The sequence below is a fragment of the Anthonomus grandis genome, chromosome 7 (genome assembly GCF_022605725.1).
Source record: "Anthonomus grandis grandis chromosome 7, icAntGran1.3, whole genome shotgun sequence".
NCBI lineage: Eukaryota > Metazoa > Arthropoda > Insecta > Coleoptera > Curculionidae > Anthonomus > Anthonomus grandis.
The window spans coordinates 19,148,944-19,174,852 of record NC_065552.1 but is presented as its reverse complement, the minus strand read 5'-3'; the positions used below and the strand labels follow the sequence as shown (position 1 = coordinate 19,174,852).

The following is a 25,909-nucleotide window of genomic DNA, read 5'->3' as shown; positions in this document are numbered from 1 at the left end:
AATTATTATCATTTCTAAATCTGTTTTTGGTTTTGAACAGATTTAGAATCAATACTACCAAAATGTTTATTATTGTAAAGCTTACATAGGTTATGGTTTTGACGTTATACAATGTTTTAAGTTAGGAGACCAAAAATCAGCTATTTTTAAGATAGACATCCTTCTCCGGACATAAAGTTTAATTTAATATACAATGTGGTTTAAAAATTCACATAATATACAAGATGTCTCAGAGTTTTGCACTTTTATTTTATTTATAACTTATAAGGCTGTTCATCTTAAATTGCCTACTTTTTCGCAATGGGTCAAGCAATCCTTGGAAATTTATTGCCGGAATTGACAGATGCAATAATGAATCGGTTTGATGCACAATAATGTGCGATTTGTGTCCATAGTTTTTAAAGGAACTCGTCCATTATCTCAAAGAGACCTACGTAAGTCGAGACAAAATAAAATACTAAGTCTCAAATAGGTCTCAAAATATTTTTATGTCCCGAAGGTTATATGTTTCTCTTAAAATAAAGCATCATCAGACCTTATTAACTGGTAGTATCTTTGACGAGATGACCTGCTTTGTACTCAAAGTAAAACTCTCTGAGACACCTTGTATTAATATAAAACACTTACATATATACTTACCAATATTTCATATTCTAAAAGACTCTTTTCAGAAGATTGAGAAATATCTTTAGCAGAGTAACGCATTTTTAAGAAATCCTTCTGTACTGCTAGCATAAAGTATAATGATTCGTTTGTCTCTTGAGCATAGAGTATTCAAAACGCAATACGTGTTTTGTGAATATATAATTCATAATACCTAATCATCATAATAATCCAACCCAAGCCAATGGTATTTGATTACGTCATGCGTAAAACCATGTTTTATTTAAATATATTATTATGTCTATTTAATTCACGATATAACTTAATCCTACGCCACTGTTTTAAAATAATCTAAATATTAAAATATTAGAGGCAATTTTTTTACGGCGGCATCGGCATTGATCTGCTATTGAGGACCGATGCCGACGCACACCTGCATTGGGCGGTCTCTCTTTGCAAATCCGCCGCGGTATAGTATGCTGCCGGTGTACCGCGATCTTAAGATAATTCTGGGAAAAAAATTAAATTTAAAACTGGCCCCGGTCTTTCGTCGGCACGCTTTCATCGTTTTTATCGTCATTCAAGTGAGAATAAAAGGACTATACTAACATTAATACTCCACCACCCCGTTGTTTAGTATTAGTTAAGTAATTGCATTCTAGCCTAAAAATCTGATATTCAGAATTAGCTAATTCATTGTCTGAGTAATGTCGATTAAGTATCCTGTCGTAAGGAAAGTATCCTTACTTCTCAATCAAAATAATGACATCATAATCACATTGCAATATTGCACCACGAAGTTGATCAAGTTTAGTACCAATGCCACCCAGATTCTGAAAATAAATAGATATGGAGGTTAATGCGTTCGGTTTTTTGGTAGTGGCTTTTTAGTAATAGATGGAGAACCATTTTTATCGGCAACGGTGCGCCTAGCTGTGTGTTTGTTTGTTTATTGTGGTTTTGCTCAAAACCTGTTTTTTGAAGCAAATAACCGTTATTATTATCGCATCTTCGACTCAGAGTGATACCTTCTTGTAAAAGAACCTGTAACTGGTAAGCTATTCCTGGTTTTGTAAGGTTTTTTATGAATAACCTGTAAACTACCGAGATTTAGCACGGCATATTGGATTTTGGACTGTTTGTTAGCTAGTCGCATATAAATTACCCGTGCGACATTGTTGCCAAAAGTATTCTGCTTTCCTCATATACCTTACGGGCATGTCTAATAAAAATTGCAAGGTTTGTCGCCGAAGTGTGGGCAGGGGTCTTAGGCCGTCGTCCCACGAAAGATACGCGACGGCGACCCGAAGGCGATACGATTTCGCCTGGACACATTCAGACGACATGCAGTGGCCCCACCAAAGATACGCGTTTCGTGTTTCCTACGTTTAGTTGTTCAGTTTAGTTCAAAATGTCATCGAGTGAAGACGAGGATGGGGTTGCAATGTATTGGTATTTGCGGAATAGAAAAAAATATAAAATGGCAAAAAAAAGAAAATGGTGTGTGCATCCTTTTATTGAGAAAAATAAAAAAAAAAAAAATTTTTTTTTTGCTAAGGAGCTGCACAAACATCCATTAAAATCCAGTTCAGCATTTTGTTGTGCCATAATAAACAAAAAACAAAACTTCGATAAATGAAAAAAAAACGCCAACACACACAGCTCGAATGTTGCTTCGCAACTGACACGTCCAGTCTCCCGGCAACACGAAGGCGACACGCTTTTAGATGTGTCTTCGGCGCAGCGTTGGTGGGGACAAAATGATTTTAAAACGTGGGTTCGACACGAAAGATACACGCTGGCGACATCGCGGAGATGTGGCGTCGCTGTCGTGTATCTTTGGTGGGACGACGGCCTTAAGCTGCAATGTGGGCGCTGTTCTGCGATGTTTCATCTCTACTGTGGAGGCGTAACTGAGGTGGAGGCTAGATTGATACAAGCCCAAAAAACACTCTGGAACTGCAAGGATTGTGACAGCAGCAGTAGACGACTATCCGCGGTACCGGCTTCATCTTCTAAGTCCGAGGGTGACATGGTGGAACTTAAGACGCTGATAAAGGAACTACAGAGCGAGGTACGAGACGTGAAAAGATCCATGGATTTCATTAATGAGCAATTTGAAGAGGAAAGAGAGCGTAATCAAATTATGTCTGAAATGTTTTCCGAATTATCAAAGGAAAATAAAATACTAAAAGAAAAAGTGGAGAGACTAGAAAGAGCTGCCGATTTAGAGAATACGAAAAAAATCCAACAAAATATTTGCCTCTGGGATTTCCCCTTAATGGTCAAAGTGACACAAGGGTAATCACTGGGGATCTTGTTAAGCTTTGTTCTACTTTGAATGTCAAGGTGGTACCTGAAGACTTTGTTAGAGTGCATTCTTTAATACAAAGGCTGGAACCAAAATATCTTTAACTTTAAAAAACCGCATCCTGTCTGCTCGGTCCCAAAAGGGGATAATTACGCCTAGAGTTTGTGGTCTGGGAATATCTGATGCTGCAATCTATATAGATAAAAGTTAACTAAGGATACCTATCGCCTATTCAAAAAGGCCAAGGCTTTAAAGGAACTGGAATACAAATACGTCTGGCATCGAAATGGCAAGGTCTTGGCAAGGAAGAATGACGGAGAAAATGCTATATTTATAGAAAGCGAGGCCTTTCTAAATGAACTAGTCTCATGAATATTTTGTTCTATTTATCTCTATATAATTAATTGTCCTTTTTCTTTAGTTGTAAGTTCATACTGATACATATTTTATTCTATATATACATTGGAAATTCTTTTCTGTTACGGCTAACTCAAAAAATTTAAATTTAGGTCAAATTAACATACGTTCAATTTTGCCCAGCATAAATGCCTTAAAAGATAAATTAAATCATTTAAAACTTGACATTCTCGGATCTCGGAGACTTGGTTGAGCGACGCGATAAGTGATGAGGTTTTAGCTATTTACGGTTTTACATTTTATAGGAAGGATCGCAGATCTCGGGGAGGGGGAGTAGGCATATACATAAGAGACGACCTTTCAGCGGTACCAATTGATACTGTATCTGTAGAAAGCTTTGCAAAGCTTTGCAGCTGAGCAATTTTGGGTGATGGTCAGAGTGGGAGGGATAAATGTTGCTATTGGTAATTTTTACCGTCCGCCTAAAACTAATTTATTAGATGGTATCACGGCATTTGAACGGACTATTGCTGCAGTTATTCCTCTGTGTGATGAGTTAGTGTGTATGGGTGATATGAACGTCGATTTTTTGGCTTGTAATAGTTCAACTAGTACTCTTGATATCTTTTTTAATTCCTTTTCTCTCTCGCAAGTCGTAAAAGATCCAACGCGACTCTCTAAAACTAATTGTACTTTGCTAGATTATTTTATTCTGTCTAATGTTAATTTGATTCACGGTGACATCAAACATCATGATATGCATGAGTTAACAGACCACCAGCTTATATCGTGTGAACTCTTATGTAGAATACCTAGCAGGAAGCCTAAATTTGTTGTATTTAGGAGTTTTAAATATTTTGATTTTGAGGCGTTTAACTCTGACTTGATAAACACTGGCTGGGGACAGATTTTTGATCTTGCTTGTATTAATGAAAAAGCACAGTTTATGACAGACAAAATATTGGCGTTATTTAATTGCCACGCACCTATTCAAAAGGTATGTGTGACTAAACCAAAGGCACCATGGTTTACGGATGTATTAAAAATTATAAAAAGGGAGCGAAATAAAACATTATTTAAATATAAGTGAACAAGAAAAAGGCCTATTTACAATTTGTAGCGTGAAATAATAGTAGTAAAGAAACATGGAACGCTCTAGATTATCTTAATATTTATGGGAAACAAAAACACAATATAACAATACCAAATCAATTAGGGAATCCCGAAGATATAAACAATTTTTTTTATAGAATCAGTTGATGCTTTAGCGATAGATATCACTGACGTTTGTATAAATAAATATAAACAGATACATCCAACAAGCAGTTTTCAGTTTACACCGTGTTTAGAAATTGATGTATTAAATGCAATTTTTACTATTAAATCAAATGCCTGTGGGTCGGATAGTATAACGATCCAAATGATTAAACTTTGCTGCCCGGTTATAGTCCCTTTTCTTACACATCTTTTTAATGAATGCTTTCTGTGTGGCCAATTCCCTGATCTGTGGAAATCATCTGTGGTTCTTCCTTTGCCCAAAAATAATAAACTAAAGAGTAAAGTAACGTTTAAGTAAAGTAACGTTTTCTGACTTACGACCTATAAGTTTGTTATGTGTGTGCTCTAAGATCCTGGAAAAACTAATTTACGCCCAAGTGACTACTTATTTAAAGCACTACTCTCTCCTTAGCCCTAATCAATCAGGCTTTCGTAAAGGCTATAGTACAACAGCTATTTTATTGCGCGTCCTGGACGACATATATGAAGCAGCTGATAAGGGTAATACTGCAGCACTGGTTCTGCTTGATTACAGCAAGGCTTTTGACACGATAGATCAGAAGCTCCTGTGCGCTAAGTTGAGTTCTTCGGAATTTTCTCTTTCGTCCATTCGTTTTTTTGAGAGCTACCTATTAGGTAGAACTCAGTCAGTGCATTTTAAAGATGGGAAATCATCTTTGAGGCTTTTGAGGCGTGCCACAGGGATCGATTTTGGGACCCTTGCTGTTTGTTATTTATACGTGTGACGTGGATTCTATTGTCAATAATTGTATAATTCAACGATACGCGGATGACACCCAAATATATACCAGTTTTCTAAAGCAAATGCGGACGAAGCTGTTTTTCGATTGAATGAGTGTTTAGAGTCAGTAGCTGAATATTCTAAAAATATTGGGATGCGACTGAATCCGTCGAAGTCAGTCGTAATATACAGGGGTCCTGATCATGAGTGGGCAACGAATAATTTGGCTATTCATGTATCCCAAACTCCAATCCCGATCGTGAGAGAATGTAAGAATCTCGGCATCATAATTGATTCTAAGTTACGATTTCGCAGCCAATTGGCAAGGGTCAAGGTCAAAGGTCGTATATGTCATTGCAGAATCTGTACAAAAGTAGTAAAGATATACTCGAACTGCCGTTGAGAAAGGTTTTATGCGAAACATTGTTTCTCTCTCATACTGCTTATTGTAATTTTGTGTATGGCCCAGCCCTGGATGTAACATACAAAAAAAAGATACAACGCTTGCAGAATTCATGTATACGTTTTATTTACAATTTAAGGGCCCGTGATCACGTCAGATACAAGTTACCTGCACTGAAGTGGTTAAATATGCAGGATCGAGAGACGGTACACTTCGCATGCTTTCTTTAGAGTATCTTAGAGATCGTTTAGCTTTTAGATTCTCCACTCATGATCGTATCGCACGTCAAAATACCCTTTTAAATATACCAAAGCATCGCACAGCTAGATTTCGACGTAGCTTTTCGTTTCTTGCTTCAAACGTATATAATAATTTATTGCATAATAAACTTCAAAATTGTAGTTTGTCAAGTTTTAGGAAAAACATAAAAGGGTTTATGCTGAGTAAATATAGTTCTATACCAGGGTTGTGAACTTTTAAATATATTTGGATTGAATTTTGTAAATTTCTCTAATTAGGACTGTTTATAACATGTAATTTATAATATTATGTATTGCTGATTTCTATATGCTCGGTTAAGCAAACAGCTTTGACTCTGCCCTTCGCCGAGTTTAATAAAAAGTGGTTTATTATTATTATTATTATTATGAATTTAATAATTAAATCAGTCTCTCCTTCTTGCCGCGTAGCTTAGACAGCTTTAAACTGTTCTTGCTGAAGCTTTGTTTTATCATAGGCTTTTCTTATGTTACCATCAAGTATATTTCGCCTTTTCATTGCATTCTTTACCAAATTTGAGTGTTTAGTTACCACTTTAATTGGCCTATTACTTCCTTCGGAAGCCTGCCCTACTCGTGAAGCCTTTAAAACATCATCCTGTGCGATGCCAACATTTTTTAAGATGGGGTACAACATTGTCATTGTCAATTCTTTTTTCTTGCATACTGCTACTTCCAGACTCAGGAACACCATAAACCATTAGATTGTTCGCCCGCTCTGCACGATCTTTAATTTCATGTAACATTGATTCCATGTTAGCAGGAGCACCTAAAAAGTTGAGATGTTGCTGTTTTTTTAATGTTTCCTTCATCCTTTAGGAATCTGGAGGAGCAGATTAAATAATCTGCTCCTCCAGTTGAATAAATTTGTTTGTCAGCAGAGGAATTTTATTGAAGGAGAGCACACAAGCATCACAAAAGAACAGAATAATGTGTTTCTGCACAACTATGGCTCTCTGCTCACTTGCACAAAGACCGAAACATTTTTTATCCAAATGAAAAAATAGATGGCAGCTACCACATCTAGGGGCTTTTTCTATGTGATCATCATTGATTGGCTTTAAACAAATTGACTTGTTGCAGGGCTTCATTATTCAAAATATAACCTTATAAACTTTACTTAGATAAACTGCAATAAAAACAAAATACTTGTGTAAAATCAATATGCTACACACACAGTACCGACTTAGCTCTTTAACTTTAAGCAAAATAAGTTTTAGTTTTTGCTATAATATTAAAAAAAAACTCAAAATTAAATCAGAGCAAAAATAAATACATGTGTACAATGTACAATGATTTGTCTACATTCAGTTGCAATCCACTCCCCAAAATCTTGAATGGAATGTGGCTTTATACTAAAAACTGAACTTTTCAAATGTGCTAAAGAAAGTTATCTAAAAAAGGACTTAACTTCATATGGAGCTTCGACTGCCGATCTATTGATTTGGGAAACGGGTGTCCAAAAACTGTTATACTGGAGCCACATAGTGCGGTGCTGCATAATCTTGTTGAGAATAAATGTAATTTTCATTATAATCAACATAATTTTCTATTATTTCGGTAATTCGTGGCTCTATTGTATTTTCTAGCCTATCTAAGTACATCTTGCTCATCAAGTTTCCACGTATAAAGAAAAACCCTACAATATGATTTCGGAAAATGCCGGCCTAAACATACAAACTTTTTAGCTTGGCATCTTTACATAAACGTCTCTCCAATGCCAAAAATCTATTTAAAGCAATTTGTTTTGAATCACCAAGTCTCGAAACGTTATCACATAGAGGAATTTTCATAACAAACCTCCCTTTACAATCTTGAATTAATAAATAACCTTTCACACTCACTATCTTCTTTTGATAATACGTTATTTTCAATAGTTAATTCCTCTATTGCTCAAAACTTTTCAAGCTGATCTTGAATTTGTGTATCAGTTTTATTGAACCAGTTGCAACCCAACCCAAATGAGTCTTTTGAAGCATCACTTTATGGCTTTTCAAGGATAATTGCCCAATACAGAGTATAAAAGATTTCACCCCCAAGTAACATATCAATCTTTCCAGGAGTTGTAAATGAAGGATCAGCCAATTTAATATGTGATGGGATATTTAAAGAAGGATAGTGTACGCTTTGATTAGGAATAAAAGAGCCTATTTCAGGGACCACTAAACAATCTACTTGTATTTTAAACCGACAATGTAGAGAATTTATTTCCAAAGTACACTTTTTATCAGTTGCTGTTTGATTTATTCCCACAATAGAATTTGTAATATCTTGATTTGCTAAACCCAATGTTTTGCAAACATTTGAAGTGATTAAGTTAGACTGTGATCCACTGTCTAGTAAAACATGCAATACCTGAGCATTATTATTATTATTGTCTTCAACTTGGACCAAAGCTGTCAACAACGATACTTCAGAAAAAGATCCAGACTTAGTTGAATATGGACTATATTAGCCAAAACAGAATTAACTTGTGGAAAATTTGAGTTCGGGATGTTGTCTGTTTTATCTAATGTATTATTAGGATTTTGAGTAACACGACCAGAATTGATACGCTTTTCATAATGCAGCAAAGTGTGATGTTTATTTCTAATTTTCTACAACCATTTACTTCACAATCTCTGCTCATATGACTGCCTTTTCTCAGACAATTCAAGCATAAACCCAACTGCTTAGCTTTTTGAAATCTGTCTTTTACTGTTAATTTAATGAAGTCAGAACAATTTGAAATATAATGACCATTACCCTCACAGAAAACACAATGAGAAGTTTGTCCCAAGTAAGATTTAGCAAAATAATCTGTCTTTTGTCTAATTCCAAATTTATTTCCTAATTTTTCTTCCACTTTAGGTTTGAGTTTATTTTTATCAAAATAAGCTAACTAATAATTACTAACTAGTAATTTCAATTCGATTCTTTAAAAATAATTTAAATTCATCTAGAGGGGCAAGTCAAACAAGAGACTTCCTCTCTTCCCACACTCTTGGGGTTGTGGAATCCAATTTCCCACAGACCAAATATATAATAATAAGATCCCAACTCTGAGTATTTATCCCCAATATATTTAATGAATATAAATGTTTATTAATCCCATCCAAAATATTTCGCTATGTGTGTTTTCTTTATGTGACTCTTTAGACATATTTTCCAAATTAACCAACAATATGAAATGATCATTTACTAAAATACTTGGATTATCATACCTATCACAAAGCATGTCCCAAATAACTTGATAATTTGAGGCCGTTAGATCCACCAAATGAATCACCTCTTTTGCTTCACCCTCTAAAGCACCTTTCAAAAAATATATTTTCTCCAAATCCCCAATAGAATTATTTGAATGAATTAATGGAATAAAGGTATCCCTAAATTCCAACCAATCTTGTGTCTTTCCATAAAACTTTGGAATGGATATAGCAGGGAGCTGAGGTCTCCATAGAATAACTGGAGTTGGTTGTGGAGATTGAACTTCTTGTGGTTCATTACCCAAACCAACCTTATTGTTTTATTTAACCCGCTGTTTTGGTTCACTCTTTTTTGTAATTAAAACCAATAAGGGAGGCCATGGCTATTTATAAACAAGAAACAAAAAAATTACAAATAAATAAATGTCAACTATCTTCGGATTTTGATTGACATTTCTCTGTTTTTGATTGAGTTTATGCTCCAAAACCCATTTATTTACGTGTTCGAAATGTAATGTATGTTGTGAAATATCTGGGATTGAATTTTGTGCCGGTCCATTCCACCTGTTTTCTAATCGACATTTTGTCCATCACAAGGTTGCACATAATTCAGTAGGAAAAGTCTTTTTGTTTAAGAATAAGAGCATTTAAGGATTCCTGGGTTAAATCGAGACTTCCATCAATAGACCAATACCATCTAGAGATTGTGCCTAAATGTGGTAAATTCTTGTTGAAAGTGTCCCTCACAAAATTATATGCTTTCGGGGAGTAAAATGACAGTGATAAGGCAAACGATGTTAAACTGGGATGGACTTTACCTTTCAGCATTCTTTCAAATATGTCTTGCGCAGTTTCGTCCAGAGAAGCCTAAAATAAAACAATAAAACAAAACAAAATTAATATGAAAAAATATGTTGCACGGGAAAAAGGAAATTATGTGATCACTTTTTTATTTTTTAAGACAACTAAATGAAATCCGTTATATCGATAGAATGGTTATAAGAGCATCTTTTGACATATTTAGTTGTCCTTAACTGGAAGTGACTCTAACCTGCTTATTTTAAATGAGATACTTGGTATATTATGTATTTCGCTAGAAAATTATCTTCTGAGAACAATCATACCCCACTTGCTACTTTTTGTTTTATATTCATAGAAAAAATCAATTTTTATAATTTTAAAATAGAGTCCGTTAAAAGTTTTAATTTTTAATAAGGTAAACACGGAAAAATATTTGTCATCATATTCTATTACTTATATCTTTTACCCGCCTATTTATTATAAAATAAAAAATAGCAAATGAGGTATTATTGTTCTCAGAATATTATTTTCTATTGAAATGCGTATAACAATGTACCAAGTGTCCAAATGAAAGTAAGAAGGTTAGTGTTACTTTCGGTGATGAAAAACAACTTAATACGTCAAAAGATGCTCATATAACCATTCTATTGATATACCAAATTTCATTTGTTAATCTTGACTTTAAAAGATAAAAAAGCGAGTGTTCCCTTTTTCCTGTGTCACCTTTTAAACATGTTTAATTTAAATGGCATACCATGTTTAAGTCTGTAGTGTTGTACATGTTGAAAGTCTGTATGTTTTATTATCTTCCAATCTTTATATTAAACACTTGACAAGTGGTAAAACATGCGATTACTATGCCTATATTACAACACGTATGCAACTCTTACCTTAATTACAGTTTCAGATAATTTACTTATCATCTGAACATTTTTCCTTCAGGTATTTAATTAATTCATGCATTGTTTAATTTCTTAGTTTTAATCGCCTGACGGTTTTTTGCAAACTGTAGACTTTACACTTGTGCTTATTGTCTATTTGTTTTACAAAAGACAATTTTTTTCTTCTCCAATGTATCTTTTTCTAAAAATGCCTTTTATTTTAACCTGGGTATTATAATATAAATATATTTACTGCATACTTTTTTAAAGATATTATCTACACATAAATAATTACATACTTTAAAAGGACATTTTCCTAAAACATCATTAGATACCTTTTTTTATGCCCAACATATGGCTTTGTAAGGCAGAACAACTCCAATGTCTGGCATGAGGGAAAAACATTTTATTACTATTTGAGGAATAAGAACTGTGCTATCTGAATAATATGTCTTAAAGACTTACATATTAGACTGGCCAGAAGAAACATCATCAGCTACATCGGGGAATTTTTGTTGGAAGTAATGAATTGTATGAATAATATAATGTAACTCACATTAACATTCTTGTGTTGTAACAAAATAAATTTACCTGATTTTTAACCACTTTAATCATCCCCATAGCCATAAACTTGCTTGGTTTCATTTGTAGTCAAAGTCAAAATAGACTTTATTTGCTAAGTTTACAAACTTGTGCTAAAAGCTTCCTAATCCTAGAATTTATAATACTAGTATTTATTTGGTTATACAGGATATAGGACAAAAACAGAATACAGAACCGATTTTGATTGTACATAGAAGCATATTTTATATAATCAAAGAAAAAACCAAAAAAGAAAAGAAAAAGCAAGAACCAACATAAAACAAGAATAATAAAAAAAATCTGATCAATATAATTAATTTTTAATTATATAATTAATTTTAAATATTAAAATGAGTCTGTCAATGTCAATGCTGTAGTAAGCTTTTGATAAGATTAATTTCTTTGGTTCTCTCCTAAACTTTTTAAGGTCTGTAACAGTCCTAATCGAAAAAGGAACATGATTAAATATTTTACGACTAATAAATATAAGAGAGTTTCTCGTAAGTGAGGAGGTGTATTGTATTTTTCAAGACTTTTCTCAGTCCCCTAGAAAGGATAGACTTCATCTCTAAGTTAAAGATCCTTAAACAAATTGCTAATAACAACAATTTTCCACCAAAACTTATAAATAAAATTTATTACAAACATTTAAATAAATCACTTAACAAAAATTTAGTGTGTAATGAACCTAAAGAAACTAAATATTATTCACTGCTCTTTTGGGGTCCGATATCGCATAAATTATAAAACATTTTTAGCTCTCACCTTATTAATTTGAGTTTTAAAACCGTACATACTCTGAAATTCTTTATAGTGAACCCAAAGGACATAATACCTCCTGACCAAAAATCGGGTGTTTATCAACTAAACTGCTCCAGTGATGGAGGTCGGCGTTTTTTCTATCGGCCAAACAGGTAGAAAATTCTCCACTCGTGTTACGGAACATTGCAAAGAGATCGAAAAGGCTAGAAAACGCAATCTTTGCCCATCAAATATAAAATCCAATTTTGCTAGACACATACATCTTAGTAACCATAAATTCGATCCTCTTTTAGACACTAAATATTTACATTTCTGCTATAAAAGTAATAAACTAGGTGTACTAGAAATTTTAGAGATAAATAGAGCGATATAGAATAATGGTATTACATGCGTCAATGATCAAGTAAATCATTCATCCACACACTCTTAATTCATTACATTTTAATGCTAATTTATAACGCCTTTTCATCACGATCTCTCATATTAAAGAGTCAAAAACATGTATCATTTCCAGTACCGCCATCTGTAGCCAACATATTAAAATTTACATTTTTTGCAAATTACAGGTACCATACTTAAAGTAAGGCGCACGCTATTGTTTGAAAATTTATATGGTTCTCTTGTTCTCAGTTCTTGTTTACAAAACAATAGCTGTATTATTAATAATCTATTGTCGTACTGATGTTATTTTCAAGTTTTTGTAAATCCATGTTTGGTCCCATTTTCATGTATCTTAATGTAAGTTGTATGTCTTCAACGTCCAATTATTTGTTAATTAATTAAGCTTTTTATCATTATTGTAGATGCCATTTTTATTCATTTTTAGTCATTTTAACCTTTTAACCTTATCTAAGACTCTAGATCTATAAGATGTATTGACGGATCCCCTTAATTGGTGTAAGTAATTTTAATACCTTTTGTAATTTAACAATTTTAATCTATATCTTATAAGTTTTCTTGGTTCTTTATAGTGTCCCTGATGATGGACAGGTTATATGTCCAAAATATCTCGGATTAATATCTTTTTAAATAAATTTAGTGGAGGATGACCTTTAAATAAATTCAGATATCATGTTTTTGGGCGTGGGGCCAACTTCACTGAGACCGAGCTCGTATAACACACATTTCCGCTGATCTACTGAATAATCTTTATATTTTCGAACAAACAATAAGCTTTTTCGCTTGTTTTGTAGTCGTAGAAGTGGTTTTGTTCACAGCATCGCGACCAAAATATCAAGCGACGCTTGACCGTATTCACCGAAATTGGGTTAGTCAAGGTTTCGGCATAAATGTCCGGTGCTGTTTTGAAGCGATTTTTTTTTGCTCATGAATTAAATGTGTCAATCATCACCTTAATTTTTTTTTTCGGTCGGTTAGAGCGTTTTCGATTCATTTTGATTTATTTGTTTTTTTGAGTTGGTTTCGGCGAACAGCTTGAACGTGTTTAACTTTGAGACATCAACAATATTTACAATTTCACGATTTTTTTTACACACTTTTCTCAAAATAAGTAGTTGACAACGTTTTCTAAGTGAAAAATTGTTTTTCGAGCCATAATTGGTTTTGCGCGTGTAAACAATGACGGGAATGAACAGTTCTAGTGCACATAAAACAAAGCAGAGGTCTCAATGAACCATTTTTTTTACACATACTCAAATGATCCAGAATGATTGTTTAAAATATAAGAGCTCATATGAGAGTTTAAAATAAAATAATATTTAAAATTACAACACAAAAATGATCCTACCTAAAAATAAGAATTTTATAGGTTCCTTAATGCGAATGTCTCTAAAACAAAACATTCAATTTTCTAGTTTACATACTAAATTTATTTATAAAATGCTGTTGAATACGATAAAAAAATATCACAAACTCAAAAAATCGCTAAAAACTTTTCTGCGGTAGTGTATATTACAACTATCAAAAAATTGAGTGATAAGGAAATTAACTCAAAAAAATTAAATATTACGACGATTTGATACCGTTTTCAAAATTTTCAATAGGGTTTCTTTTGTAGGTGCTTGCGACGCATCGGCCAAACTATGGGACATCAGGGAAGGAATGTGCAAACAGACGTTCCCCGGCCACGAGTCGGACATAAATGCCGTCACTTTCTTCCCTAATGGATATGCCTTCGCGACCGGCAGTGACGATGCCACTTGCCGTCTTTTTGACATCAGGTTAGTATACTATACATAAAAAAAACTTGAATGATAAAATGTTCCTTCTGCTGAAAAAAAGTGTAGTCGATTTGCTCCTTGCTTTTGGAACGTTAAATCTTGTCAGTGATCAGAGATCTTAAGAAATATTACAAATTATCGAGGCAAATAAGATCTGGTTAGTGGGAGGGCTAAACATTCATGAGAAGGAATCGGACGGTCAGTTTTTTAAGATAGTCATGTGACGTTAAAACTCAAACTTTAGCAAGATAAGTAGAAAGGCTTATTGATTTTTTTTGTTTAGGGCCGATCAAGAATTGGCAATGTACAGTCACGACAACATAATCTGTGGTATCACTAGCGTGGCGTTCAGTAAGTCTGGCAGGTTACTCTTGGCAGGCTATGACGATTTTAATTGTAACGTCTGGGACTCTATGAAAACCGAACGAGCAGGTATGTTTTTATTCATTATTTGTGAACCATATATTTTTTCTTCCAACATACAGCACTCGCTTTATATCATTTTATTTTGAAGTGGCGGGTTACAGAGCCTTAGACAAGCCAAGAAATATACTAGTCGTGTTGTTTCCTTTATCGAGATTATTTGTCACATTTTAATTATTTATATAATGCATCTTCAGTGGAAATGCCTTTTGTAGAACCGTGTTGTTTATCTACTGATACATGTTTTGTTAAATTTAAGTTTGTAAATTAAGATGCAATACTGAATGATTTGCATTTTAGCTCGATTAGTCACTCTCAAACCCCTTTTTGAGTCGCTCCGTAAACTTTTCCAACCACTCTCTTACCTGGTCTATAGTTTTTTCTGACTTGAGAGTAGCCTAAACTGATATACGGAAATCAGTCGGTTCAGATGTGTTGTGTGCTCTTTGGTTATTGACACCAGGGATGTATTTTCTACGTGCTTCCTTGCACGAATTGTCAGGAATGGTCAAGAGGACGCAGCAAAAGACAATTAACAGACCGACCTTTTTTTATTACTACTTTAATAATGGTATAAGTTAGAAAACACAGAGATTCGGTCACTTCCACGTCTCAGAATTAACTAATTAAAAGGCTGCAAGCCATTTACACTACTAAAAATAAAAGGACGCATTGGAAAAAGTGTGGTCCTTTCCCACACGTTAGGTTTATCCTTAAGTACACTCATTACTGAATCTTTTGATTGTCGCATGTTTCGCATTTAGTTAAAAACGTGTAAGTTAACACCCTTATCAAAGGGTTACTTGTGGGACCTGTAAATAAGAAAGTATTAATACAAACTTGAAACGTCGAAAGATTAGAGTTAACTTAAACAATAAAGAAAGGGCAATCAAGTAGTCTTAAGTAGAACCTAGACTAAACATACACACGTGAAAATAAGATTATTGTACCATAATAATATGAGGCAGGTATCTATCCCCTTGTAAGATTTTTCCTAAACCCCCTTTTTTATCAAAATATAAAAATGTGAAACGTATAAAATATCTAAATACATAATAAACAATGAAAATTTTAAAATTAGGATGTAGTATAATTGTGGATGAAAGGATAATAAGGATATTTTATTTATAAAAAATAAAATCTAACTAGTGCCTAAATTTAGAATATGTAAATGCTAATTAAGTGAATACAACTAGTATACAAAACAATAAGTAATTATCAAAATAATGTCTATATTTGAAAACGATTTTCATTAATCGATTTCCTTGGGCGAGGAGCGTGTGAATGTCAGTGAATATGATGGCGGTGAATTTTCTTTAAAGTCGAACAGGGGAGCTAGAGCGCTGTTGTTCGAGGTGCAATAGTCGTAGTTGCGACACTTGTCGATAACTGAGTTCGAAGCGCTCGTTATGATTGGTGATACAGATATTCGGAAGTCCAAAATAGTTGGGAAAGGGATATTTCGGAAAGAATCGGCCAATGATTGGTAACCAAGAGCAGTTGCAACAGCAGCACAATGTTAGGATTATGAGTGCTGTAATTATGATAACTGCAGTTGTTGCGAAGGACCATGATATATTTCTCTTGAAGTAAGATTGATTCATGTTTTCTTGTAGAATCTCGCCAAATTGTTCCAATTTATGCTTTGCATTGCGAAGCTCGTCTAGGTTGTTGCCAGATAACTTCATAAGTTCTATCTTAGAGGCTTTGGTCTTGAGAAACTCTCGATGATATTGACAATAATCGTCCGTGATAATGTCTACTGGTGGTGAGAAGTTCGTGTAGTTAGATGTTCTGTTCGAGGTTGCATACAGAACAGTAGAGAAAGTGAAACATTTGCATCCTGAAAGCATTTGAAAGGTACCAATTCGCTGGTTTTCTCGGAAATTGCATAGAACCAAGTGAGTGCCACATTTTCATATCTGCTGTGATGGTGCGAGTTGCAAGTTGATAAATCCTTCAATCGACCATAGTGTGATCTAGTTGCACTTAGTAGTAAGAAAGGATAGGTGGGTGCAATGTAGGAATGGATACTAGTATTTGAATAAGGGATTGGCAAAGAAATTAAGTTAAATAAATTATAAAGCTCTTCCTGAACTAAAGGAATTTTGATAGCATAGATAAGCAATTCATGATCATAAATAACTGTTTAATTCATGATTATAAATACTGTAAAAGTCGCAAATTGAAAAATATTTATACGTATTACTAATGTCGCTAAGAGGATTTGAAGTTCTATTTTGTCCCTTAATTGAACCTTTACCAATTCTTTTCGTAAATTACTTGGCGTTATAATAGAAGGATGAATGACCTTTTGTTTTGCAAATAAAATAGAAGATATTTGAATATTACCTTCTTCGTTTAAATAATTTGTGACAAAAGATTGACATGTTTTATAATATGTATATTATAGTATAATAATATATATTATAGTATGGTTCTTTCTAAAGCACCGTTAGTTTGAGGGTGATATGGGCTGGAAAGTATATGTTTAATTTTAAACAATCGATTGAGTTTTTTAATTTTATCTTTATTTTATAGTAAAGCATACTATTTGGTATCCCGAACATGGTCATAAATTCAAAGTTTATCTGCAATGGTGATAGCTTCATGACTGGCAATTGGTCGTCCGTATGAAAATTCGTCCCGATTAAATCGAAGGGGCGTATCTCAAAAAATACAAATTTGCCCTGCTAAACATACTATTTTTTTAAATATTTTATTATGACAAACTGGCGTATCTCTTAGTCTTCACGTAAACAAAATAGATCTGGGCGTAACTCCTAATAATAAATTTGACGAACTGGCGTAGGTCGACTTACGTTCCTTCATATTGAAGTTTGAAATACGACGAACAGGCGTATTTTGACTTACGTCCCTTAGACTTATAGTAAATTAATTAATGTTAAGTTACACACGATGACAGTTATTTTACTGAACCATTTAACCATTTTATTGTCAATATTTAAATCACGCAATTTATATATTGACAATATTGAGCAAGTTAGTTACTCCGTTTATCTTTCCATCGTCGAAAAAATGATCATTGCGGATTGTGTTTCATATATCGAAAAGGTGATCCTACCGAAAAGCTGGAACTAGAAGAATCCTACCACCAGCATGTACTTAAAAAAGAAAAAGTTCGCGAAAAAAACAACTCAAAAAAGTGATCCTAATCCTTTAGAAGTTTGCGCTGTGTTCGACCTTCAGCGAAGTGATTTTTTTACCAATCACTAATGAGAGTAAGTTATTTTATCGACGCAGATTAGGAAATTATAACTTGACTGTATATAACATTAAGACTAAAGAGTGCCATTGTTTTTTTGTGGCATGAAGGTTTAAGTAAGCAAGGTCCAATGAAATTTGCCACTTGCTTATTTAAATACCTAAATTTTCTTGATGACAACGCCATTTCAAATATTAACTAATTTTCAGACGACTGTAGTGGTCAAAATAAAAATTCAATAGTAATACCAATGTTGCATGTAGTAAGTTTGTCTAAAAATATAGACACTATTTCTATTTCTTTTTGATTCATATCACGGTCAAAATAATGGTAATTCTATAGTGCAATTGATAATGCTGTTAAAAGATCGGGCGATTTATTTTTACCATCCCAGTTGCCTCCAATTATAAAACTTGCTATACTCTATTTCAGAAGTGTGTAGAGCAATAAAACCTCATTAGGTATGCAAAAGTGGTACCTGGTGATCCACCAATATTTTATGCCACTACCTTAGTTGGGTATTAGTTTCAATGTAAAATTCTTTCTTTTCGTTGATTGCAGGTAGTGCCACCCGGTTTTGGGTCAATTTATGAGTTTTGCCCATTGTTACCCATTGATAAACATTGAAAACGGTTCGCCAAAGGCGTGCAACTGGGACTTGTTTTTTACCTTATAATTAATGTACTTAAATGCTATTTTATTTTAGAAAGTTACTTTTGTTTAAATGGAATAATATATTTTTTTCACAAATTTATTGAACATAATATGTAGAGTAAAACAGTTGAAAATGTCACTTTTGGATCTGGCACTTTTTGAACAGTGTATAACAATTTTAAATTATAATAGATTGTAGTCTTCTTCGTCATCTGACGAACTGTCATCACCTCTTGACATTATAATTAAAGGATCGACTGTCTGATCGATGAGGTTGTCAAGATCCCACATTTTGTCCTCTTGCTTAATTACATGCTGGACTGCTTTTCGCCAATTCTCTGGTGTCGCTTCCGTAATGGCTTGATCAAACAGTAGCTCATTTAAAAAGTCGTGTTTTGTCTTGCTACAAATCCTTTTACCTGCGCCCATATCAGTTCTATAGGATTTAGTTCGCAATGATATGGCGGTAAGCGCAGTACAGTTATATTATGTTTTTCGGCTATATCTTCCACGGCGTATTTCATGAAACGAGTTTTGTGTAAGTTTGCTATTGCCAGCAGTTCTTTTTTTATCAAATTTGCTTCAAACGCAATACCTTTTGCAGTCAGCCAATCGATAATTTCTTGCTTTCTCCAACTTGAAGTTGGCGTCTTCTCTATTCGCCGTGAATGATGCTTGCGTTATCCATAACCACCACCGAATTAGCCGGAAGAAATTTTATCATTTCACCAAAATAGTCCTCGAAAACGTCTGAGTTCATGTCTTCATGGTAATCTCCTGTGCGAGTCAACTCAAAGGTTAGCAGACCTTCTTTTAAAAATTCTTCGCTTCCAATATGTGTGATTATAAGTCTTTTTCCTTTTCCCGAAGGTACTTTAATACCCGTAGACAGGCCTTCTATGAAAGCTTGGCGAGCACTGGTTATATTTTTGTCTTGCCACATTTTTTGGACTATATAACCTTCGTTAATCCACGTCTCATCAAGATAAAAAAAACTTTCTTTTGCTCCCTGCGGTACTGCTTGATACTTCTCAAGTATTGTCGTCTCCAACAAACAATTTCGTCGCTCTCCAGTAAAAGTGCTTTGCGGTTATGCTTTTCCCAGGCAAAATCCATATTTTTTAAAGTTTTCCATAAAAGTTTTCTACTTATCAACGGAATACTGTCATCTCGGCCAAGCTCTATTAAAATTTTGTCTAGGGTGGGTATTTCCTTTTTAAAATAAAAAGAGTGAACTTTTCTTCGAATTATACATTTAGCATTTTCATCAAGGACTTTTGTAGGTCGTCCTGGCTTTTGCTTGGGAGATTCCACTTGACCTGCTACTTTTCTTTCCCGCAACAATTTGAAAATGGTGGACTTTCCAATTCCACTCATTCCAGAACATTTTTTAACAATTTCTTGCACAGTAAAACTAGGGTAATCGTGTTTTATGCAATCATGTACTTTTAAAATAATAACTTTTTCACTCAGCGATAGTGGAGAATTTTTAGTACATCTTTTCGTTGGACTGAATACCTCCATTTTTTAAATATTGGGATAATAATATTGTGATTACACTACAGCGTAGCAGTGACTACTAACGTTTAAAATATGATTTAAAAGTATTTAGAGTCTGTATATATTACCTGACCCCATTTTTGCATGTTACAAAGCGTTAAAAGATAGGTACCTATACAAAAGGATTAAAAGTATTTATTTAGTATTTAATCTCTTTCAAAATAAAGGCATTTAATCCGTGAAAATTAAATTCATAAATATTATAAGTACCTGCGCCTATGAACTACCACGAAATGTAGCCAAACAGAACGGAATTCCCCAGTTTATTGCTCTATACACTTCTGAAATAGAGTATAGAAAGAATAATGCATACATTGTCCTTATGCTAACGCCCGACGATTTTATGAATTTCAAAAAAGTTTCAAATGATTTAAGATCCTTTCAGTGAGAAAGGATCATGCATGAAACAATATTGACTGGAAAAATATAAGCGAAGTAGTGGTAAAAAAAGATAGCACCGAATATTTATTTTCAAAATAGCCACATGCAAGAAGATTTATTAGATAGATATTTAGAACAGGCTTTAAAATCTCGACTTTACCACATGTGTTAAATCATCCTATTGGCCCAAAAATATCATCTGAAAAATATAAAGATTTGATCGCCTTATGTAGTGGCTCCACGCCACGGCAAACTCAAAGAACATTCTGATTTCTTCAAAAATTTACCACATTAGTAACTTCTTACTATACCTAACGTTTTGGTTGTGGTCTGTTTAAAGTTTTAGTAGCTTCTAAAAAGGACCATTTTCTTGAGTATGAATTCATTTACTTTTCAAGTGGACGGGACCGGGACCCTTCGTCGGCTCGAGACAAGTAAGTGAGTTAACTGATACCCGCTATCATTTGCTTTTTTAAAAACAAATTTATTCGAGAACGGTTACAATAAAAAAAAAACTAACTTAATTTAAGTCTTAAATCTAACTTAACTTAATTGAATTGAATTTAATTTAATTGAACTTGGTTACAATAAAATCTATGGTATTTATAATAATATATTTGCTGACAAAGGCTTAGTATACAATTATTATGCAGGGTCGGCATAAGGTAGCGGGTTAAGACCCGTAACTAGTGCGGGTATACACGATCCGGTTTCAACGGATGCATTTCTACCGCATGGGATATACGCGATACACACTACGTTGCAAACGGATATGCACTAAGAAAAAATCAAAAATTTAATTCCTTCGAGACTTTCATCGAGAAATAATGTCTTCATTGTTAAGAATAATTTGTGGTCTTGAGGCAGAAGATTTTTTGCGAGAGTCAGTATAACGTAAACATTAAAGGCATCCATATTTTGAAAGTGGTGTAGAAAAAAAAATCGACAAATTTTATACAAATATTCAAGAGTTTAATGATAAGTTTTTCAATTATTACGGAATGTCTAAAAAATCATTTGGCGAATTGTTAACTGTGTTAAAACAAGATATTTAATGTAATAATTCAGGTGAAAATGACTAAAAACGCGCGTTACAACTCGAACGTGTATCGCGATACATTTAAGTACAAGTGTTGGCTAGGACCACCTCGTCATCCGTTGCTACCGCAGCAAGCTGCGTTTCTCTTCCGTCAATGTGCGTCATGTATCGCCTCCTATTTAAACCTACGTGTTGTCGTAGTAATGCGGTACCGCTGCGTTTCTACCGCATCCGTTAAAACCGGATCGTGTATTCCCGCGCTAAAAGTACTAATCATCTATTGTTATGTTATACATTATGTTATGCATACTTTTTACTTTATTCTATTTGAATCTTAAAAGAAGAAAAATAGGACGGACAACTGCATTTTTTTAACGTTTAACAATGAACTTTTATGGGTATATCGCGAGAGCCGTAACATTTTCAATAGGTTAAAAGGAAAAAAATAGTCCCACTGGCGTTATACTGGGAATTACCCATAAATTATGGTATATGTATATGCAGGTATTATATTAGTTTAATTATCAATTTATTAGTGTATTATAATAGTGGATTAGTGGATTATCAAGGAAAGGGAAATTTAGTTTCTATATATTTATAAAATAATTAATAATTTATGACCTGCACTTACCGTTAATCCTTTGTGTATCCTTTTTATACCTTTCGAGTTGTCTTTTTAATATTTACCAGTCCTATCTTAAAGGATTAATCTGATAACAATAGGTAAACCAAATGTACAGGGTGTTCCTTAAAGACGTGCTAATATTTAAGAGGGTGATTCCTGGGCCCATTTTAAGAAAACAAATTTCTATGAACATATGTCCTAAACTTTTGAGATATAGGGTGTTAAAGTTTTCAAAAAAAATCAGTTTTTTTTTATAATAACTTAAACAATATTGTAGACATTTTTATAAAATTTGGTGCATGTATTCTATGGATCAAGACGCATTTTTTGATGTGTAAAAAAGTATTTTCTCTGGCAGTGGCGTCCCTACAGGTCTTCTATTAAATATTTTTAGTGAAAAAAAATACTACGCCACTGCTTTTTCTTAAAATAAAAATTATTTTTAAAATCCTCATCATTTTTTACCAAACTTGATCTCTTTTTTTTTCATCCAATGCATGGTTTTCGCTTAAAAAAATAAAAACAATTTTACTACCCTAAAAATCTGATGAGTTGTGAAAATGTTTGTTCGTCGATTGCAAGCAAATTAAAGGATCAGATTTATTACAAGAAATATGAAAAGTTAAAAAATTTAAATAATTTAAGAAATACTCATATTTTTAACGTGTTTAAAAGTAAATGGGTGTAAGTCGCATTGTGTTAAAAAAATTTTAAAGGTTTATTTCTTTTACTAAGTAAATTAAATTCATATAGCTTTTGAATTGATTTCTAGCAGTTCCGTCACCGAAAAAAAGTTTTGCGCGTTAACAAAAAAATGATCAAGGTCAAATAAACAAAGCCCCTTATATATTCGAATCGAAATCGAACGATTCGATTGAAAAACACCAAACCGTTTTAACAAATTTTAAATAATACCTTCACAAATATATTATGAAAATCGCAAAATCTTTTATAAAACATTTGTAATTCAGACAGATTTGTCTATTTGTGTTTTGTATTATCTGTATATGTAGGGATTTTTGGAAAAAAAATGTCGACTACAAATGTAAAACGTAAAAGAATTATAACACAGAGTTCAAAACAACACACGGATTTTATTACAAATTAATATAAATAAGGTTAAATAAAATAAAATGCTTATTTTACAGGACTATAATCATCCGCGTTGCAGGTTAAAAACCAAGTGTCTCCTCTTCTTTGTGGCTTTCCTAGATCCCTTAGCGTAACCCATACTCAAAAATAAACATTCCTGTAATTTTTGAGTATCGCACAAATTGTATGGCCTGGGAATGGTTCGTCTTGTCAAGAGGTTCAAGCATTGGTGTTGATACAAGTTTCTCAAGCAACTACTCTTCTTTGCATACGCTGACGCACTTTTTCAAAGATTCCTAGGATATTTCTTATGGTTCGTGACTCCTCTTCGGTTTGAATCGACACTGTGTACACTAAGGTTTTCAGATGCCCCCAGAAAAAGTAGTCTAAACTATATCTAAGGTCGGGAGATCTAGGCAGCCATGACTGTGGTCCGCAGCGATCTGTCCATCGATTTCGATAGATGTGATTTGGAAATGCATGCACTCGTAAGCTAAAATGTGAAGGCGTACCATGGTGCATTAGGCACATCTTAAAGAAAGTGTAAATATGATTGTTTATCAGTTGTCATTGGGAAAAAAAATGGGTCTATCAAATAATTATGCCTGCCCAAGCGTTTAATGAGAACTGTTCTTAATGATTTGATTCAACAAATTCATAAGGGTTTTCATCCGCTGATTTTACGGATTTTCTAGATTTTTGTACCAAAAAAAGTGTTTCCACTCATAGTGGATGCCAACGAAATGTCAAAAATAGTCCCAATGAACTAAAGAAAAAAAGTTTTTGGTTTTAATTTTTTTTACCTAAAAACGGTGCGTTGTACGAAAGTGAGTTCCAAATTTGCTTCAAAATAAATAACCATTTCAAAAATAGTTTTGGTTTTAAAAAAAATCATGGCTTACCATTTTTTCTTCAAAAATTGTCAGTTCAAAGCCCGTACGGACTTTACTCGTAAAAATTTTAAAAAAAAACGTCAAAAAATGCTCTTTAATAATGAAAAAATGTGTACAACGTTTCATAAAAATACCTAAGACTGATAAACTTTTGATTTTTCTTAAAATTTGAACTTCCCTACTTAGCCTAAAAGCTAAGAGATTTAGGACATGTTGATATAAACTTTTCTTTCTAAAATCACACCCTGTATTTGAATGAATCATGTGACTTCGAGGCCCTTAGACTATTTAATATAATACATTAAATATTTTTATTCGCAGGTATTTTAGCAGGACACGATAACAGAGTAAGTTGTCTAGGCGTGACGGAGAACGGAATGGCTGTAGGTACGGGTTCTTGGGACAGCTTCCTTCGCATTTGGAACTAAGGGGGGCGCCAGACTAGCACACCCTTAATTATAAACTAACGCCATTATTTTTCTTTCAATCTCACCTACATCACTTGCCAGTGATTTTTTTTCAGTTTTTTAATTTTCTCTCCATTTAATTCTCCCTCTCTCCTCCCTCCCCCCACCGTCATATGTTATTTAAATATGTAACAATATTATCGAGACTTGATTGAGTGGATTGATAATTTCGTAGACTGAGGTGTTCAGATTTGATTTTTGCTTGAAGTTTACACATCTATAGAATAACTTGGTAGATTTAAAGGATTATATGATTGAGTTTTCTTTATTTCATGAAATACAGTATAATCAATCATAAAACGCATTTTTGCTTCATTTAATACATGAAATTGTCTGGACATGATTCTAGCACAAATGCATTTTACAATATTGCAACTTTACATGTAATTATTATATTTTTTTAAATTTATAGTCTGTATGTGTATATTATATTTTTACTTCTTTTTTTTCTTGTTCGCGGCTTTTTTTGTGCATCCGACTAGAGTGGATCTTTATAAGCTTTCCTGTTATAGAGCTAGGGCTAAGTTTCTTTTTGTGATTATAATTTCCAAATCAGTTTTATAATTATTAATTATTATTAGGCCTGTATGTGTGTATGTATATTTAGTGATTTATTTATTGTTACAAATCATGTAATTAATTGAATAAATTTAGTTCAATTTATATTTTTGTTTTGGTTTTTTTTTTGTTTTTTCTGTTGAGGGAACATCACTTGAGTTGTGCTGTAGGTGAGAATTGAAAATTTCGTTTTTCTTCAGATCCCAAATGTATCAAAATGCCGCTAAGAAAAACAAAGGAGTTATTAGAGTTTTAACAATTTGTCGGGGTAACTTTCAATCATATGTAGGGTGGTTCATCTTAATCCCACCACACGATTAACTCTGAAAAAACGAGTGATAGCAAAAGTTGGAGCGTAAATACTAAAAAATTTCACCTTGAAGGTTGATTTTTAAAGCTATTTAGACCAAAAAGCTTTAAATGTAAGCCGTTATTTTTTTACAGATGATTAAAAAAAAGGGCAGAAAATGTTACGTTTAAAATTATTTTTCAAGTTTTCCGACTTGGAGAAGGTCAACTAATTAAAAACGAGTTGTTTTTTCGGATGAATAAATATTGAGAAGAAAACTTTGTAAGAATGATTGATTTCTACTCTGAAAACAGTTGAAAAAAACGATGAAACTTTACT

At 33.3% G+C, this 25,909-nt stretch overlaps 1 protein-coding gene across 2 annotated transcripts in view; it reads left to right on the top strand.

Moving 5' to 3' along the window:
* The window catches only part of LOC126738235 (guanine nucleotide-binding protein subunit beta-1), a 54,912-nt gene extending 29,526 nt beyond the window's left edge, over positions 1-25,386 (top strand). For both annotated transcript variants that reach the window (XM_050443474.1, XM_050443475.1), the window contains exons 5-7: positions 14,201-14,363; positions 14,647-14,795; positions 24,578-25,386. In XM_050443474.1, the coding sequence (XP_050299431.1) occupies positions 14,201-14,363; positions 14,647-14,795; positions 24,578-24,684 (419 nt within the window). In that variant the 3' untranslated portion in view covers positions 24,685-25,386. The remainder of the gene's footprint in view (positions 1-14,200; positions 14,364-14,646; positions 14,796-24,577) is intronic.
* Positions 25,387-25,909: the final 523 nt, after the last annotated feature.